Raw genomic sequence first — 18,791 nt, forward strand, 5'->3', positions numbered from 1 at the left:
ATAAAACTATTAGTATATATTGTTTACAATACTGCACCAAAACCAAAAGTAATCTTTATAGATCTAATGTAGTAGTCCTCAAAATTACCTCTAACTCTATCCTCTTCACCGACCGGGATACCAGACCATTTCACAACCATTTTTGTTTCACCCGCACCCTGGATCAATTGCATGTCTAATTGGGCATAATGGCCCGACTTCCAGTCTTCTAATCTCCATAATTGTACGATCTTTTCGTTTGGAACTAATTTTAAGAATTTTCCACTGATGGAGCCCCCAAAAAGGCTGAATTCGGAACCTTCTTCTGGTGGGAAGCTTCCCATCGATGGGTTGGATCTACTCCATGCAGCAACACGTTGCTGGTCCAAAAGGGTAATATACAATTGCTCAGCGGTGGTGTTGAAAGTAGGTTCCAAGTGTAACGTGGATGTGTTATATTTTGGTACGGACGAGTTTGATTCCGATTTTGCAGCTGCCGCAGCCGATGGCGAGTTCTTTTGGACTGGCGGAGTTGGATTAGACGCTTTCTTTGCCGCAGCTGGTGTGTTCTGAGCAGTTTCTTGATTGGCCTTGGTATAGGTCGAGTTAACTTTGTCAGAGGACAATTGAATATCAGAACTATGAGTAGTAATCAAGTCGTGGCCGAATTTAATCAAACTATCTCTTAATTTTGGTAACAATTCTTTTTTAATAAGTGGTCTCATCTTCTCTGAATCGGCATCTTCGTTGTAGATGCTGATATCGAATTGTAAATCGTCTTCAGTCGAATCATATGCCAATTCAGGGACTGTGATGGAACCGGAAAATTCGCCCTCTTTTTTAGACTGAGAAACCGAATGCCCTTTGATCTCAAAGACAACTTTCAAGTCGAAAAGTGAGATAACCTTTCCCTTACGTTGACAAACCTCGACATCTCCTTCAACAGATGAAATTGATTTGACAAATACATCCTTATCGTCTCCAACAGCAGATATATTGACTAATTTTTCGTTGAAATACTGTCTCGTCCAATCAATACAGTTTTTGTCGACCCAATGCCAGTTATTTGGATTATGCACAACCATTTTTAATACTAACTTCTATAATATATTGGGTTTTATCGTGGATTATCTATGATTATATATATACATATGGTATGGAAAAATCTAGAAATTTCATGGACTCAATATCGTCAAATTACACAAAATCACCAAATACTAGTTTAAGGTCTACAAGTCTACAATACGTCTTTTTCCAATATATGTATATTAACAGGCATCTCTACGTAAACTCTAGGCATCAACTTCCATGGCATCATTGGTGCCAGAACTGAAAGGGATAACCGTCTCTTCAACGTCGACTAACTCACGCACGCTTTGCCTCAACACGGCAGTCGTACCTCTTGGGAACTTGTATGATCTGGTCTTTTCAGATCTCACATTAGGAGTCAAGTAGTTTCTGAATAATTCGGCATCCTTTCCAATTTCCATGACACACAAGTCAACATTGGAACCAGAACCCAAATCGTTCCAGATACCCAGCTCGATGGCATCGGCGACCAACTTCATGGCCTCTTCTCTAGACATGTCTGGCCTCCAGTGGGTTTCCAACACCGCCATTGCCGCCAAGGATCCAGATCCTAATGATTGATATTGTCCAATGTCTGTAGAACCATGCGCTTGTACCGATAACAAATGTGCTCCGGTTGGGTCAACTCCCGCAACAATAAGATATGCTCCCAAGTGTCCTTGGTATTTGAATAAATGCTGCTTCAATAACGTCAATGCTGTGATCACTCTTGGTTTACGGTTTTGTGATAATGAATGCAATTCCAAGTTGGAGGCTATCAATTGGGTCACCATCTCGGTGTCCGCAGCGGTACCAGCACCAGCACACCAAATTCTTGGGGCCAATCTATGTAATTTTTCACAATTCTTATCTGCCACAATACTACCAGCTGTAGCTCTAGTATCTGCCGCAATTACAACTCCTCCCTTAAATTTACATCCGACAATCGTGGTACCAGTCGATGTAGCTGTTGGCGCACCAAATCCTTTGGTGGTTAAAAAGTGATTTCTTTGATAATTATCAAAACTTAATCCCGGCATACTCTTACTATTGATTCAACGATGTATGTACCAATATGATCTTCCAATTCAATAATTGATTATAATACTTAAAGATTCGTTTATATTCTTTCTAACATCTTTTTGCCTCCCACTTGTTCTGATATTGATACATAATTCGCGCACGACACGGTATGCATTTTCGTAGCCTTGATCTTGCAAACAAAACTACGCCAAGATACATAGTTAATCCTATATACTACACTATCAGAGTATTAGGTTTTATAGAAGCTCGAAATGGTGGATCGATATAGATACATAAATCCTTCGAGGGTTAGGACGTTAGTGGTTCCAATAAATGATTGTTCACAAGCAGACTTTGCCAGATATCTCGAATTGGTACGATTGAATGCTAACGAAGTCAGGCTATTAGATGTGACACCTATACCGCAATTACAATACTTCAATCCACAGACGTTTCCGCACGGAAAGGTGATGTTTGAATATGAATCGCATGCGCCTGAAGCAGAGTCGATCTTCTTGCATGATTTTGAGCCGTATCGGAAGACGTTTATTATAATTGGGGTTGGAAAGTACGATGAAGGAGTGACGTCGAAGAAACAGCAGGAGCAGGTACTTGAGAATTTGAGGAAGTGGCATCCAAGCTCTATAGTGCATAATGTTATTTACTTTGATACTCCAGGAGACATAATTGGTGATTTGAACCCCTCGAGCGATCATTCCACAAAGGAGGTGTTTTATCACGAAGGATCATTGGAGCACAATATTACGGCACTAGAAACGCTCATGTGTGAAGTCACTAGAAACTTTTTAACGGCATTGGATAGCTATGCATCATCATATTTGAACATAACATTGAGGTCTCCGGTCTCCATAAGTGATAGCCACAATCTAACCAAAACTATAAGTAAAGCGCAGAAAAGGATAAGTTCAGGTTCTGGGTCATTTAAGGTTTCATTCTCGTCGAATTCGAGCACAAATGGGGCGACGTCAGCATCAGACTTGAAATCAAAGTCTCAACAACGTCACAATGGGAGGCAGGCAAAACTCTTGGGTAGTTTCTATTTATTGGCAGGTAAATATTCAGATGCATTAGAGCACTATACAGATTCTATAGCGAATTTGAAGAAGTGTGATGACTATTTATGGCTTGGAAGTGCACTCGAGGGTATTGGAAACTGTGTTGTCTTGATGCATTTCTTAGGCATATCGTACAGTTTATCAAGTGCCACCATAATTTCTGTGTTACAAATTTCCAAGAGTAAGTTGAATGCAATAGCATCCGCAGTATCCTCCACGAATATGGAAAGTTCTTCCCCCAAAAAGATATCATCGGATTCATTGTCTCATAATAGTTCTACAAATGGACATTTATCTGTACCACATTCAGTCAATTCTCCAAGAAATTCCAGCAGCAGCACGATAAATTTTAATTTTGCTTCCAGTGTTCCTGGTTCAGGTCCAGATTTAAATGCCTTGACCATTCCTGAACTAATAAAATTGATATCTTCAAAGGTTTTACAATATTATCAACTAAGTACCAGTGATTACGAAAATATGGTCCCTGACTTAGTTTATGTGGAGTCATTATTGAGATTTATTAAATTTATGATTTGTATATATCTTGGTGGAAATGAGTTGAACTCAATGGTAATGGAGAGCATTGTGAAATCAATACCTATCAATAACAAACTGAGTATTTATTCGGCCAAAGATGATAGATCGTGGTTCCTGAAACGAGATATACTTAAAGAAATTGATAAAGTATTTTCTTTGCAATTGATTGATATGGAGTTGATTGATCAATGTAGAATTTATTGTTGTTTAGCAACCATGTACAATGATTTAGAGTTATTCAGAAAAAAAGCCTTTATTCTTCGAGTTTTGTTAGTTGGCTTGCTCCCTAAATTGGAGTTGGCTGCTAAAGAGAAAGAAGATAAGACTGATTTTGATACCCAAAAGAATATTTCAATTATCTCATTTGAGGGTACATCTCCCAATGGGAGCCAGGTTTCCAGTATTAGACAAATATATGAGTCTTTATTCGAGATCTACAAAATAAATGAAGAAACAGAATGCTCCTTGAATTCTGCCTCGTATCATGGCCAGAGTAATTGGGTTTCATTGCAGTTGTCCTTTTTAAAGTTATGTTTGAAGATTTCAGAAACAATAAAAGATTATCCTTTTTTGATGAAATTATGTACATTATTATTAACCCGTTATTCTCATTGTTTGCCTATTGATGATCAATGCAAATTAAAAGAGAAAATTGAATGGTTAGCTTATATGTCGCATAAAAATAACTCTAATATAGTGGCACCATATTGGGATCCATTTTTAGTCAGGAAAGTGAAATTTATTAGTAACAGAAACAAAGATGAATTGATACCCTTTGCTGAATACCAAAAGACATCCAATAATGTTGGATTAGTTGATGGGTTGCCAAGCCGTAATGTCTCCGGTCCTTCTGGCTCTAATCAACCCTTTGTTTTCAATCCCTTCAATAAAGCAAACAATACAGTTACTAATAAGGATAGGTTGCTAATTAAAGATGAAATTTACCAATTGAAAGTAAGCTTGCAAAATCCATTTGCTTTTGAAATCGAGCTTAATGATTTAACTATTGTTACAGATGGAGCGGTAACAGTACAGACTTTAAAAAGTTTATTAAAACCAACTAGCAATAATAATTTATATCAAGCTCATTCCCCAAATTTGAATTCATATAACAATCGAAGTAGACCTAATAGCATCAATAATAAAATGCGGTCTGCCCCTCATATTTCTACTACCCAAAAACGGTCTCAGTCTACACTTTTCAATAATAACCAAGCTCAGATAGACGCACAGCCTTCTCTGAATGCCTTCAGTGGGACAAGTAGCGCTATAACGATTGCTCCTAAATCCGTAGAGCAATTATTGGTGGCATTTAAGCCTTTAGAATCGGGAGAACTAAGTATAAAAGGTTTTGAGATTGCCATTTCTAATTGCCAACTTCAGTTTTTCCATATTGTCGACAAAGAAATTTACAATGGATTACTGAAAGTGAAAAAGGATTCTATCAATGCTGGGGCCACTGATAACATTATTGAAAATCTAATTGGAAACAAGATTGAATCTCGAGCTATTACAAAGACTTTAAGTCTCACAGTAGTCCCACCTCAGCCAAATTTGACTCTCACAAACGTCCTGTTGACAAATGGTTGGCTAATGTTACTTGAAGGTGAAAAGTATAGGTTTTCGATTAGTTTATCAAACCAATCAAATGAGTTAATTAATTATCTTTCGTTTTCTTTCTGGGATTCTACAATCGAGCCATTGAATAAGAAATTAAACTCTGTTGGTATTAATAATAACCAAAATATGACAGCGTCTGATATTCATGAAATTGAATGGCTTCTATTAAAGTTCAAACCATTCAAGATATTGAACAAAGATGAAATCAGTAGCTTTTATAAGACCATTGAACCTCGTGGGGACATTAAGATTGATTATGAAGTGACTGGCAAACGAGGTATGAATGAACTGAAGATTATTTTGGAATACTCTCACAAACAATCCAATGATGCATTAAAGAACTTTGTTAAGCATGTTCATGTACCTTTAAGTTTATCAGTTGTTCCTTCGTTTGAAATGGTTGGTTTTGATATTTTGCCTCTTTTGTCTTCGTCCCTACAAGGTCTTGAAGACAGAGACCTTACGACTCAAGAGGGAGATTTGTTTGAAGGAAACCTTGAAGCAGTACTAAATTTTATTACCGAATTGACAGAAAGGCAATCAGAGAAAGTTTCTGATTATTGTTTGCTCGTAATCGATCTTAGAAATTCCTGGAATGAAAAGCTTTCAAGTCATCTTACTTACCAAATAAATTCGGTAGATAAATTTAGTGTGAAAGAAGATATATCATCGGGAAAAACTACAAGATTTCTTCTTCCAGTTAAAAGAATTTCAAGCAGAGACTTGGATTTATCTAAACCTATTCCATCGCTACGCAACAAGCAATACATCAAGAACTATCTGATTAGCGAGGAAGAGGAGAGGACTATGAGAGAATTGTTCTGGTTGAGAGAAAGTATTTTAGAAAAACTAATGGGTACATGGGAAACTATTCCCAACAAAAGTACAAAGCAAAGATACGGTACTATCGAGTTAAGAAATATTAGATTGACTCCTAAAATGGCCAATGTACTCATCTATTCTAAGATACAAATGCATCATCAACTTTACAATGAAAATGAGCCAAATACTTCAATTAAAAGAAATGGATCTCAATTTCATCTACAAACTGAAGAATTTTACACATTACGAACAACAATCTGTAATGATACTGATACGAGTATATCCGGTATGCTAAGAAATTTGCCATATCCACTAGCATGGCCCATTCCTCAATCCACTTTTGCCAACAGCGTAACATCAAACTTCGCTAAAAATCAAATGTCTATTGATAGGCGAATTTTAATCAACGGAATACTCCAAACTAGCATAGGTGAAGATCCCATCCTTCCCGGCGGAACTAGAGAACTTGACCTAAGTTTTGTCATATTAGAAAAGGGTGAATACGAATGGGGCTCAGTCTTTGATATATTCAACAAGGAAGGATTGAAGGTTGTTGGACGAGAACCCATTTACATCTCTGCATCTTAGTCATTATATAAACTCATGAATATATTATTTATTTATTGAATCATAGAAGTAGCGTATATACAAGTAAAGTTGAGTAGGATACTATATTTTCATCTTGGTCCTAATTTAAATGGCAATGGCTGAGCATTTTCGGCTTCTAATTTTTCAATATATCTTTGTCTAATTAAGTCATTATATCTTTTCTCTTGGAAATACTTGAACCAACTGGCCACACACTTGTTTTGAAAATTGTCCCTCAAGTCTCCGCAATTCTTTTTGACATTATTCTCTTCTTTAGGATCTAATGAATTATCAATCTTATTTTTTTCCAAACAAGCAAAAAATCCATCACGAGCTTCCCAGCATTCCTTTCTCTTGGATTTGTTCGGTGGCTTTATGGGCACTTCTTCCTTATTGAATAACCCCATAATATAATACAATTACAATACAAAGCAGTTAAACCTGTAAGGCATTTTGACTTCATCGAATTATGTCCCCATTCTCAATCCGGTCAAATTTACGTGCAAAACCGGAATAGATTCATTGTAGCTATTGCAAAAAAAAAAATCGTATAAAAGCTCGTCACTTCTGCCATCACTACTCCACAAAGACATTAGAAAAGGCATTAAAGATCAAACGAATATGACGACCCAGAAGTCATCAGAGATTCCAAAAACTGCCGAGGATGCTAACTACGAAATTGACGTTCAGGAAGATAGTGATCACCCTATCTTTAAAATTAAGTACAGATCCAACTCCGTAATTAGTATCGGAGCTCTTTCAGATGGATCCAGTTACGAGAACTTGCCAACTGTCAAGGTTCTAGGAACCGGGGGTACTATTGCATCGAAAGGTACGTCCTCGCATCAAACTGCGGGCTACGAAGTGGATTTGACTATTGAAGATCTTATTCAGAGTATCCCAGACTTATCGACTACTTGTAATTTGCAATATGAACAAGTCTTGAATCTTGATTCCAAAGATATTGGAACATCTGAATTATTAACGTTATACCAAAAAATCCAGGAAGATTTGCCTAAGTACGATGGTATAGTCATTACTCACGGTACTGATACTATGGAAGAAACCTCATTTTTCTTGCAATCAACGTTACGTACAAGTAAGCCAATTGTGATGTGTGGTTCTATGCGTCCCTCTACTGCCATTTCTTCGGATGGTCCTATGAACTTGTATCAAGCAATTGTTATTGCGGCTCATAGAGACTCTAGAGGTAGAGGAGTGTTAGTTGCACTTAATGATAGAATCGGAGCAGGTTTCTATATCACCAAATCTAATGCTAATTCGTTGGATACCTTCAAATCAATCGGTCAAGGATATGTAGGAAGTTTCGTGAATAATGAAGTCCATTACTTTTTCCCTGCTGCTAGGCCTCTAGGCATAACGTATTTTAAGCTATCGAATCCTTCTGTGTTGGCTGATTTACCAGAGGTGCCAATCATTTTTGCTCATCAGGGTTTGAATAATAAAATCATAGAGCTTACAATCAAAGAATTAGGTGCAAAAGGGTTGGTGTTTGCTACTATGGGTGCAGGATCAATGGCAAAGGGAACAAATGAATTTGTTTGCAAACTATCGAAACAGTATAGCAATATACCAATTATCTATTCCAAAAGATCTATGGATGGTATGGTACCAGTGGGATCATTACCAAAGATTTCTGATGAAACAGGAAAACCAATCGACTACAACAACGCCATTGCTAGTGGATATTTAAACCCTCAAAAATCAAGAATTTTGTTACAGTTATGTCTCAGTGATGGTATGGAAATTAATGAGATTAAGAGGATCTTCAAGGGAGTATACGGTGGTTGAATGGCTGCGCACAATTGTTCATTAGGAGTAGAAAATTTGATAGATCTAATACATAATCGTTATTACAAATTAATATAAAAAATCATGCTAAACAGGTAACAAAACAATAAATAACATAAATAAAGAATGATCCAATTAAGTAGACAAATACATTATCAAAATAGTACAACTAAGAATTGTTGTAAGCTTCGTCAACCTTGTCTTGACAAGAAGCCAAAATTTTCTTTCTTTGCAACTTTTGAGCCGAGGTAACGAAACCGTTTTGTGGGGTCCATTCATCATCCAATAAAACAACTGTTTGAATCAACTCAATTCCCTTTAAACCTTGACTTTTACCAGTTTGAACCAAATGTTTGGTGACAGCCTTAATAACCTTCTTATCATCACATAAATGAGCCAATTCCTTTGAATCAGCTTCCAGCTGAGAATAAACTTTTTCATCAGCTAAGAACGATTTAAGGTTAGCTTCATTTGGAAGAATGATTGCGATTGGTTTAACCTTTGATTGGTCTGCATATGCACACAAATTCAAAACTACTGGGTTTGATCTGTAGACAGACTCTAACTTTTCTAATGCAATATATTCACCGTTCAAAGTTTTTACCAAATTCTTCTTACGGTCAATAATTCTTAAAGTACCATTAGGAGCCCATTCACCAATATCACCAGTCCTGAACCATCCATCAGGAGTGAATGCTTCGGCAGTCTCCTTTTCATTCTTGTAGTATTCTTTAGTAACACAAGGACCAGTAACTAAAATCTCACCTTGGTTATTCTTGGCGTAGTAACCAGCATCAGCAACATCAATCAACTTGGCAGTGATTGCACCTGTCAATGTACCTACAGTGCCATATTCAAAACGTTTGTGTTCAACGATGGTGGTATTAGCACAAGTTTCAGTCAACCCGTATCCGAGCAACATTGGAGCGATCAAATTAGATACAAAGACTTGGGCATCTTTTGAAATTGGTGAACCACCATTAAGCACATATCTTAACTCACCACCAGTAGCAGCCTTGACTTTCTTAAAAATAACGTCAAATGCACCAGCACCTGGGATATGGTAGGCCTTAAACGCAGCCTTGGCGTGGTATGCGGTCCAGAAGATCTTTTGGACAATAGCACTTTCTTTTCTAATTTTGGCTAAAACTCCTTTTCTAACGGATTCCCATACAGCAGCAACACCAACCATGATATGTGGCTTGAATTCTACTAAATCAGATTGACAATTTCTGCATGACGCGTCGGTCAAGGTCTTGACGTTGGCATACCCTAAACATCCACCCCACCAGAATGCAACCAATTCAAAGGCCAACTCAAAAATATGAGCTAACGGCAAGAAGGCTATAATACGATCATTGTTAGTGACAAGCGATCTATCGGCGTTTGTGGAAATACCACCAAGAGCAGCAAGAATATTCCTTTGGGAAAGAACAACACCCTTTGGTGGTCCAGTAGATCCGGAAGTATACATGATACAAGATAAGTCTGCAGGAGAAGGTTTAGTAAATCCGATGTCTTTGCTGGTCTTGCCCAACTCAACACATTCATTGAAGGAAATAAACTTGATGTCAGGTCTGTTCTTTAAAATCTTTTCCTTGGCGGCAATGGCATCACCATAGTATTTGCCTTGCATTCTCTTGTCATTAGGATCCATTTCGTCAAAGTGGATGATGTATTTAACAGACGTGGCCTCCTTCAATGGTCTCACCAACAGCGCTAACAAGGTGTTATCAGTGAAAATGGCTTTCAGCTCAGTTTGCAACAATGAGTGGGTCAATCCACTTTCTCCCAATGTGTCATAGGCCGTGACGATAGGAATACCCTGGAATTGGGCAGCCAAAAATGTCTGCATCCATCTATGCGAAGTCTGAGCGTAAATGTGTAACTTGTCAACCTGACCAGGATTCAATCCCAACTTCACGAGCCCTTTACTGTAATTCTTCACTAATTCTAACAATTCTGGATAGTCAATAAAGCTGTATTTAGCGTATTCGTAGTAAACCCAATCCTTGTCCACTTGGGTCTCCTTACCATCGATCATCTTGGTCACCTTCTTTGTGTCAATGTGTGTGTTAATAAATTCTCTCCATCCAATGGCAGGTCTCTTACCTTGTCTCTTGACACATTCCTCGAAATAATCCGACAAAACGGTTGCCTTCGAGTCGGTGGGTCTTTCTAACGCTGCTTCTTTTTGAGATGCCTTCCTTCTTGGGGCCGTTTCTCCGGACTTAGCTTCTCCGACTGGAACTGTAAGCGCTACTACCATATTGTCTATCGTATATCCTAGTATTTACTCCAAATAGTAAAGTTTTATATAACTAATTGAATTATAGAGCAAAAGAACTAATATAAATGAATGAAATCCCCAATTCCTTTCTGCTATTCGTGTGATAACAATTTCGTTCTATGCGAAAAGAGGGGTTTAGCCAGAGAAAATGCTATGTGTGAGAGAGACAGGGAATATGAAACTATTAGTGCAGGGGATTATGCCACAAGCTAGCTATTGCTACCACAATCACCCTCGGATGATTATCCTTTAATCCAGGGATCCCCAACTTCCCTAAAGCGGAGTTTAATTAGACAAAATATTCATTTAGCATACTAAATAGGTTTAAGCCGTTCCCTGCCAACCATTACGGAAATCCCAGGGTGCGAGGAACTACAGCGACAGCGACCGCGGAGCCAGCAGCCACTAAATGAGATCTGAGTGGTGGAAAGTGTTGGGTACAGGTCGGCCCAACAAAATCGCGTGGGTGCATGTGCTGGTGTGTAGATGTTTTAGTTAAAGTCTCCTACTAAAGTATGAAGTCCTTGTCCCCCACTGGGGTGTGTGTATTGGAGAGAGGTTAACTACTACACTAGATACAGTAGTTACAAATAGCCGGTAGTGTAATTTTGCGGCTATTTTACGTAAAAGATAGTAATTGTTAGTTTGGAGGATAGTATTTAATCATAATCTAAGTAGGAAATGTGCGCAATAATGAAGCTTTAAGCAAGATCTGTTGCTTGACCAAACAAAATGAACGTATCTAGTGTCTTAAGATGCAATCATCATGTGATCACGATTGTGGTTGGCGAGATTGTGATAAGAGTATGATAACAACCGGCTTCGGATATGACCTAACATGATGCTTCGGCGAGATAACGATGCGTCTTCAGGATTGGCTCTGGCAGCTCGGAGACTTTGTGAGATAAAGTGTTGCAGTGTTCAATCTCCAGATAATTGTAACAACCATAAAGCTGTCATTGTTGCAGATACCATAAATAGCTCCAAACATTGTGCCACACAACGCGCGAGTGAACTTTTTTCGCGACAGATAAGATTGCAACCTTTAGATAAGAAAAGTATAATAGACCTGTGCCTCAAGATTGCCACTGTGGAGTACAAGTGATGGATGATAAGAAAATAATCGAATATTCAAGTGGAGTGTGGAGTCAATCTAGATAATTTCTGCTACGGCCTATACATCAGATAACAAATAAAACAATTATGGTATGTGGGGTCCATATTTTTTCACTTATCATAGATTAGATTAAAAATCAATGCTTCACCGTGATTTGTAAAAGATAACTATTATGTCACCGATAACGATGGAAAACTCTGTAGGGCACGGAGAGAAATCGAATGAGATAGCAATAATTAGTGGGTAAAGATAACGAAAACAGAGAGTGTGCAATATCACGATAATTAGTGGGTGTAGATAACGTAGCTAGAGTAGAATATTGGACAAAAGATAAAACCTTAGTCAATGATAACATAGAAAATTAGATAACCTTGAAAGAGAGGATACGTTCTTGTGGTTGCTCATTAATATTGTTACTGATAACGAATAAAAAGTCAGATACGGTATCATACAGAAGTTAAATATACCTAATAATAATAGAATAATAAATCCATATACAAGTCTTTTAAATTATTAATATTGATTTAAATTATACACTTATACTCTATAACAATCTTTCTTCAAATCTCAACTCATTATTGATTGGTAAACCAACCAACAAACGCAACAAGTTTTCAACAGCTAATCTTTGCTTGTTTAAACCATTGATAGCTTTGAAACCAGGCTTGGCCAATGGTGCCTTTAACCAATAACTCAATAATGTCAAAACAGCATAGAAATCTTGGTAGTTTGACTCATCTGCCTTCTTGTAGCTAACTCTAGATAAAAATTCAGTCATCACAACCAAATCAATGATCAATGGAGTAGCCAATAACGAGTCTTCACAAACATTGTGAATAGAGATCTTGTTGTGTCCCCCCAACATCAATTCAGAGTAATATTCATCCATGGCAACCTTTGAGTCTCCAACAGCTGGAAGGTACTTGATAACAATACAGTGGTCAATCTTGTCGCCCTTTTCCTTATTATACAAGATTTGGTTAGATTCAATAATATCATCCACAACCGAAGCCTTGGAAATTTCCTTGGATCTAAATTGCTTTGGAGAAGATAAATTGTAACCATCATTGTTACCCAAGTGGTTGTATGAGGCAATCGAGATTGGTCTGATACCAGCATCGACCAAGTATTGGGCCAAAACCGACTTGACCTTGGTTTGGCCACTCTTGAAGTCATCACCACCAATAAAACTATTATGCTTTTCGGCCAATTCTATAGCTCCTGGAACAAATGTGTTTTGAGGAGAACCATTGATGTATGGAATATTGTCCAAAATACAAGCAACAGCGAAAATAGTAGATGGAGAAACCTCGGCTTCGTTAGCCTTGATTGCCTTAAGTAAATTGTCAGCAGTATCGTTGACACCTGGCACAACATCTGCGAATCTTTCAGTGTTAGCGGTCCAAAGAACGATAACCTTATCTAAGCCATTCTTTTCCTTAAAGTCTTTGATGTCCTTTCTGACTTTTTCGACATCCTTCCACTTGTTGTTAGTGTCAACCTTACCGTTTGAGTCAACATTAGAAACATTGTCCGCCCTTTCTTCCTGGTTTAAAGCAATGAAATCAGGATAGTAGATAGATGGTAAAGGTGTGGTTTTTTCCATGTATGGTGATAATTGCTTTTGCAAGGTAACATCTAAAACCTGAGCTCTCTTCATAGCATCACTTAAGTTAAGCTTACTGATATCCCAACCGCCAACAACAAAGTCATTTGGGCTAACCATTGGCAAAATAGAATTAAATGGAGCATAGATGTCATTACCTTCCTTGTCAACACCTAATTTAAGGGTAGAGGATTGAGTAACAGAACCATAGTAATTTGGCTTAATAACACCTTCCTTTGTTTCAAAGGAAATATTGTGTTTGTTAGCCAAAACAGAACCTACTAAGGTAGTACCATTGTTACCACCTAAACCTACCAACATTAAACCAGTTTTTGGTGTTTTCAAGTCTACTTTAAATTCATAATCAACTGCAGTTGGAGTGACGTTGAATGCGCCAGCCTCAGAAGTTTCCACAGTTGAATTTTCGTAAGTGAACTTGGTATATAATGTATCGTCTTTCTTAGTAGCTTTACTAGAATTGAATTTAATATTAGCTGACATTTTGATTCGTTCAATTGATTTTGAATTCCTAGAATGGTTTTCTATAATAAAAAGCTCCAAAATGTTTAAAACTAGGATGAATTTCACCTCTATTTATAGTTTTTTACATTTTGGATTTGCAGAATGTGGATTTATGGTATACCCCCTTGTAAAACCCTATAATAGTATATTACGTAACTTTTCGCCGAAATTTAGTATAGGTTTAACTCAAAATCATAATAATATTTTATTGTTACGATTGTTAATTCCATATGCGGAAAGTCGCAGAAATATTTCCACCGAGTTTTCGGCGAAATAAACTTTATCCCACTTAAAATCCCACGTGAATTTTCAACTCTAGGCTATAATAACCAATGTAAATTCCCTCAATTGGGTCTCATAGATATTATTAGACCTGATCACCGCCTCACTTATTCAATTCAATGGAGTCCCGATCATAATGTAGTTTATAAACTAAATATAAAATCACTTACTACGTGGTGGTAACACTCGTTGACCATTGATGGTTGTAACTAAGTAGTTAAGTTGCTTCGTAACCTTTTCTTGCGTATAAGTAAAATATGCAGTTTCGGCGAAGTTCCTTTACAACGGATAGGGGATGCGTGTTTGAAGACACATTATTGGTAGTTTTATTCTAAACTTGTACACGGTACATTGTCTCAACCGATATCTTACGGGTTACCGATTTCTCCTGGTTAATGAACACGCCCACCTCTATTACCTTATTTAGTAATCCTTTATTCAATAAGAATCTGCCTTCCGGACGCTATGCGTACTTTTTCCAATGTTATTTTTTTTACTGGAGCATGGTGATTGACGCGTTCACGTTTGGTAGTAGGTGAAAACAGGAAACAAAACTGATGGCTTTATGTTCATTCTCTAATAATTTTACACACACAGTACTAACTTCAGCTACATGGTGTACGTTAAAATACCAGAGTAATAATAACATAAAATTTGAAACTAGCGATTAAGGGAACCTATTTCATCAAAGTAGAAATCGTCAGTTAACATCCAAATAACTTAATTGCTTCTCGTCGAAGACCTCTCGTGCCAAATAGAATAACTTTCTTTAAATTTTTGATCAATAGTAGAAGCGTAGTACTCATACGCGCAGAATGTGATTTGTTTTCTGTCAAGTCAGAAAAGTCAGATATTCCAATCGGAACTTCATTCATAGCCTAATCGTTTCTGTCAAGAATATAATCGATACAAATAAAGTTAGCATATTAGAATTAACCTTACTTTCAATCGAAAATTGAATAATAGCAATAATTCCACCTCATAGCACTGTCAGCGATTGAATTCGTTTCTAGTAATGTACTAATTGGTTCATAAAGTTTCCAATTTTGTCATTTAACCCCCTTATATTCATTTATTTTTGCCATTAAACGTTTATCCAATGCAAAGGTCTATTGTATTTATTGAACGATAGAAACTTTTTTTCTCGATTATGAAGACTGCGTAGCTGGTTGATTACCAAAAATGCTTCTTTATCATAATAGAATAATTTATTTAGGCTCGAACAATCTTATTTATATGCATGCAAGATATTGCTATTGAGATATGAATGTAATGCCACGATTATATCTAATAAATAGCCTTCACTAACGATGAACAATCTGTCATCTCATGCGCCTGCAACAAATGCTAGGCCATAAGATCTCATCATTTGGTTTATATGCAGGCTTTTTACGAGATGGCTGGAACCCAGTACCCTTTAGGCATTTTTTTATTAACCATAGACTAAAACGTAGAGAAGTCGAATCGAATTGGGATGTCAACCAGCCATATGATCAAGTTTGAAATAAGCTTTACCATTTTAGCCTTAGTGCTATAGAAAAAAATAATGGCCTTGCATATGGATTGTCCGGGCTACAAGATGAACGATGAAACAAATTATTTTCGAAACAAAGTATATAAGTCTCAGTGTCTCTGTGATTGCAAAGGAATTTGAAACATAGAAAACACGTTCATTAAACAAATCCAACAAGTACTTATAGTGGAAAGAATTCTGCAAAGCATATATTGTCATACTTTTAGTCGTTCCTTTAAAATTTTGAGTCCAACTCTAGTCATTCCTTAACATTCCAACTACTTGTCATTCCTTTATAAATCTCTATAATTTCTTATCTCTTAATATGTTTTCAAAAAGAATTCTTTTATTGGTAGCCTTCTACTTGTTGAAAAATGTTGCTGCTTTTGATGCTTCCTCCAGTTCTAACGTTGCAGTTTACTGGGGTCAAAATTCAGGTGGTGGACAAGAGAACTTAAGCACTTACTGTGCATCTGATGCTGTTGATATCGTTTTATTATCGTTCCTTTATTCATTTCCAGACAATTTAGCTGTTGATTTTTCCGATGCTTGTTCAGATACTTTCTCAGACGGTTTAAAGCATTGCTCCCAGATTGGTAAAGACATCAAAACATGTCAAGATAATGGAAAAATTGTCTTACTCTCGATGGGTGGTGCAATTGGTAATTATGGTTTTGATTCTGATTCTGAAGCCAAAGATTTTGCTGAAACTTTGTGGAACAAATTTGGTGGTGGTTCTGATGATGAAAGACCATTCGATGATGCAGTTGTCGATGGGTTCGATTTTGATTTAGAAAATCAGCAGCAAACCGGAATTCCCGCCCTTGGTCAAGGATTAAGAAGTTATTTTGCTAAAGATTCATCAAAAACCTATTACTTATCTGCTGCTCCCCAATGTCCTTATCCTGATGCATCAGTTGGTGATTTATTGAGTGAGGTTGATATCGATTTTGCTTTTATTCAATTTTACAACAACTATTGTAAACTAGGATCCAGCTTTAATTGGGATACATGGCAAGATTATGCAACCAATACATCACCAAACAAGGATATTCGATTATACCTTGGGTTACCAGGTGATTCAAGTTCAGCTGGATCTGGATATACCTCTGCGTCTGATGTCGAATCATATCTTTCCGATATTAAATCGGATAAGAACTTCGGTGGTATTTCATTATGGGACGCTGCATCTTCTTGGAGAAATACCAACAATGGTAAGAATTATGCTCAGCAAATGAAGAGTCTCTTAGGATCCTCCGATTCTGATGAGACTTCCACTTCTTCAACAAAAACAGCAACTACTGGTTCTACATCCAAATCCGCTTCAACAAAGGCTACCTCCACTAAAGCAACTTCGACCACTTCTACTGATGTCGGTTCTACTGCTGATGTTAAAGCAGAACCTACAAGTACGAATAATGGTAACGTTTTAACCACATACACAAGACCTTCTACATTCAAGACTATTACAACTACAGGTACCGTTAGCTATATAGTTACTTTGAGTCAATCGCCCACCTTTGACGACGGATTATACAAAGGTAATGATTACCATAAATCGTCTCCTCAAGATGGTCAGTATGATAATTCGAAATTTAATAATGGTCAATGGGAAGAAAGTTAATTTCTATCTACGTGTTTATATGGTTGTTTTGGTTCGTTTTTAATTGTTTATTGTTTTAATATATATGTGCTATGGTTTGTGCGAAACTTTTTTGCAGCTAATTGAAATTATTGCAATTTTAACATAAATTTGCTATTTAAATACTTAGTAGCAAATAATATCATCATATATACGCCAAAAGACTGAATACTTGAATTCTCAAACGGTCTACCGAAATATTAATTTGTTTTATTATATTCTAGCAATTTACGTAAGAGCGTAAATCATTGCTCTGATAAAATTACATATTAATGCTTTTTATTTTTTCAAACTCCAATTCCAAATTTAGGCCAGTAAGCAATGCCCTAGCTACTGCGTTCATGTATAATGCTTCCACTTCTCCCCCATTCCAATTGGTTACAGAATAAATATCACCTTTGTCAAACTTTAGGATCGAGAGCTTGCAATGGATCATCGGTATGGGCAACGAATCAACTATTTTCAATGCCAGATAAGTTAATGGACGAGGGGATACAAGAAACATAAACGTACGGCTTCTTGCTTGTTTAGTATTTACATGATGGTGATACAGGCCCGAGATTTCTCTAATAGTGGCTGGTTTGATTTTTGTATCATAATTTTTACACTGCACCAAAATATTTACGTCGCTTTCCAATGAAAGATTGGCCAGCTTGCGTCGTTCGGATTGGGGTATAGCATGATACTCATTATATTCCTTTGAATCCTTTAGGAGCGGCCGAATGGACCCAAATTGTAATTTTGTTGTAGTGATATTGGCCGGTTTAGGATCTAATGCGTGCCAATAATGGGCCAAGTTCCACTTTCCCAAGATATCAATACCTTGGTCAAAAGAACCTCCTACCCGCGTCAAAGAACGACAGTTCAATAGACTGCTCATCAACTGCTTGGAAAGTAGTTCATAGAGAGTTCCCCGAAAGAGAGTCGAGTTGATGTTAATATTGTTCTGGCGACTGTAGTTTAGATATGCCTGGCATGATTGAATGTTTGCAATATTGGAAATTGTTCTGAGACCAAGACGAAGAGATACATTATGGGATAGTGACTGAAGACCATGCTTGAAATTGATATCAAACAACATAGATCTCCAACTGTAGTGTCATTAAACCCTTTTGGTAGTGTTGATCACCGTTAACACCACAAAATTAATTTTCATTGAGAATGGAAAATTACCCGAACCCAATTATCACTGAATTCAAACCATCACACTTGTTTGCCTCTTTACACCATAACCATCTGATATGCTTACTCGATACATTATACAATTGCTTGTCATTATATCTATAGCATACGC

General features: G+C 37.0%; 8 protein-coding genes across 8 annotated transcripts; 3 read left to right on the forward strand and 5 right to left on the reverse strand.

The window, feature by feature from the left end:
• Positions 1-23: 23 nt before the first annotated feature.
• Positions 24-1,064, reverse strand: AHA1 (Aha1p; the record flags this gene model as incomplete). Its single annotated transcript, XM_015609017.1, has 1 exon — positions 24-1,064. One exon carries the CDS (start codon positions 1,062-1,064, stop codon positions 24-26), a length of 1,041 nt encoding a protein of 346 aa, XP_015470210.1.
• Positions 1,065-1,271: 207 nt separating this feature from the next.
• On the reverse strand, positions 1,272-2,087 carry PUP1 (proteasome core particle subunit beta 2; the record flags this gene model as incomplete). The annotated part of the gene is made up of 1 exon (XM_015609018.1): positions 1,272-2,087. One exon carries the CDS (start codon positions 2,085-2,087, stop codon positions 1,272-1,274), a length of 816 nt encoding a protein of 271 aa, XP_015470211.1.
• A 255-nt stretch (positions 2,088-2,342) lies between these two features.
• Positions 2,343-6,713, forward strand: AC631_00189 (uncharacterized protein; the record flags this gene model as incomplete). The annotated part of the gene is made up of 1 exon (XM_015609019.1): positions 2,343-6,713. The coding sequence occupies one exon, from the start codon at positions 2,343-2,345 to the stop codon at positions 6,711-6,713; it is 4,371 nt and encodes a 1,456-aa protein (XP_015470212.1).
• An 89-nt stretch (positions 6,714-6,802) lies between these two features.
• AC631_00190 (uncharacterized protein) lies at positions 6,803-7,120 on the reverse strand (the record flags this gene model as incomplete). The annotated part of the gene is made up of 1 exon (XM_015609020.1): positions 6,803-7,120. The coding sequence occupies one exon, from the start codon at positions 7,118-7,120 to the stop codon at positions 6,803-6,805; it is 318 nt and encodes a 105-aa protein (XP_015470213.1).
• A 214-nt stretch (positions 7,121-7,334) lies between these two features.
• On the forward strand, positions 7,335-8,525 carry AC631_00191 (asparaginase; the record flags this gene model as incomplete). Its single annotated transcript, XM_015609021.1, has 1 exon — positions 7,335-8,525. The coding sequence occupies one exon, from the start codon at positions 7,335-7,337 to the stop codon at positions 8,523-8,525; it is 1,191 nt and encodes a 396-aa protein (XP_015470214.1).
• Positions 8,526-8,694: 169 nt separating this feature from the next.
• FAA4 (long-chain fatty acid-CoA ligase) lies at positions 8,695-10,794 on the reverse strand (the record flags this gene model as incomplete). The annotated part of the gene is made up of 1 exon (XM_015609022.1): positions 8,695-10,794. One exon carries the CDS (start codon positions 10,792-10,794, stop codon positions 8,695-8,697), a length of 2,100 nt encoding a protein of 699 aa, XP_015470215.1.
• Positions 10,795-12,476: 1,682 nt separating this feature from the next.
• INO1 (inositol-3-phosphate synthase) lies at positions 12,477-14,039 on the reverse strand (the record flags this gene model as incomplete). The annotated part of the gene is made up of 1 exon (XM_015609023.1): positions 12,477-14,039. The coding sequence occupies one exon, from the start codon at positions 14,037-14,039 to the stop codon at positions 12,477-12,479; it is 1,563 nt and encodes a 520-aa protein (XP_015470216.1).
• Positions 14,040-16,180: 2,141 nt separating this feature from the next.
• On the forward strand, positions 16,181-17,479 carry CHT3 (Cht3p; the record flags this gene model as incomplete). The annotated part of the gene is made up of 1 exon (XM_015609024.1): positions 16,181-17,479. One exon carries the CDS (start codon positions 16,181-16,183, stop codon positions 17,477-17,479), a length of 1,299 nt encoding a protein of 432 aa, XP_015470217.1.
• Positions 17,480-18,791: the final 1,312 nt, after the last annotated feature.

The sequence above is a fragment of the Debaryomyces fabryi genome, assembly GCF_001447935.2.
Source record: "Debaryomyces fabryi strain CBS 789 chromosome Unknown contig00002, whole genome shotgun sequence".
In the NCBI taxonomy this organism is placed as follows: domain Eukaryota; kingdom Fungi; phylum Ascomycota; class Pichiomycetes; order Serinales; family Debaryomycetaceae; genus Debaryomyces; species Debaryomyces fabryi.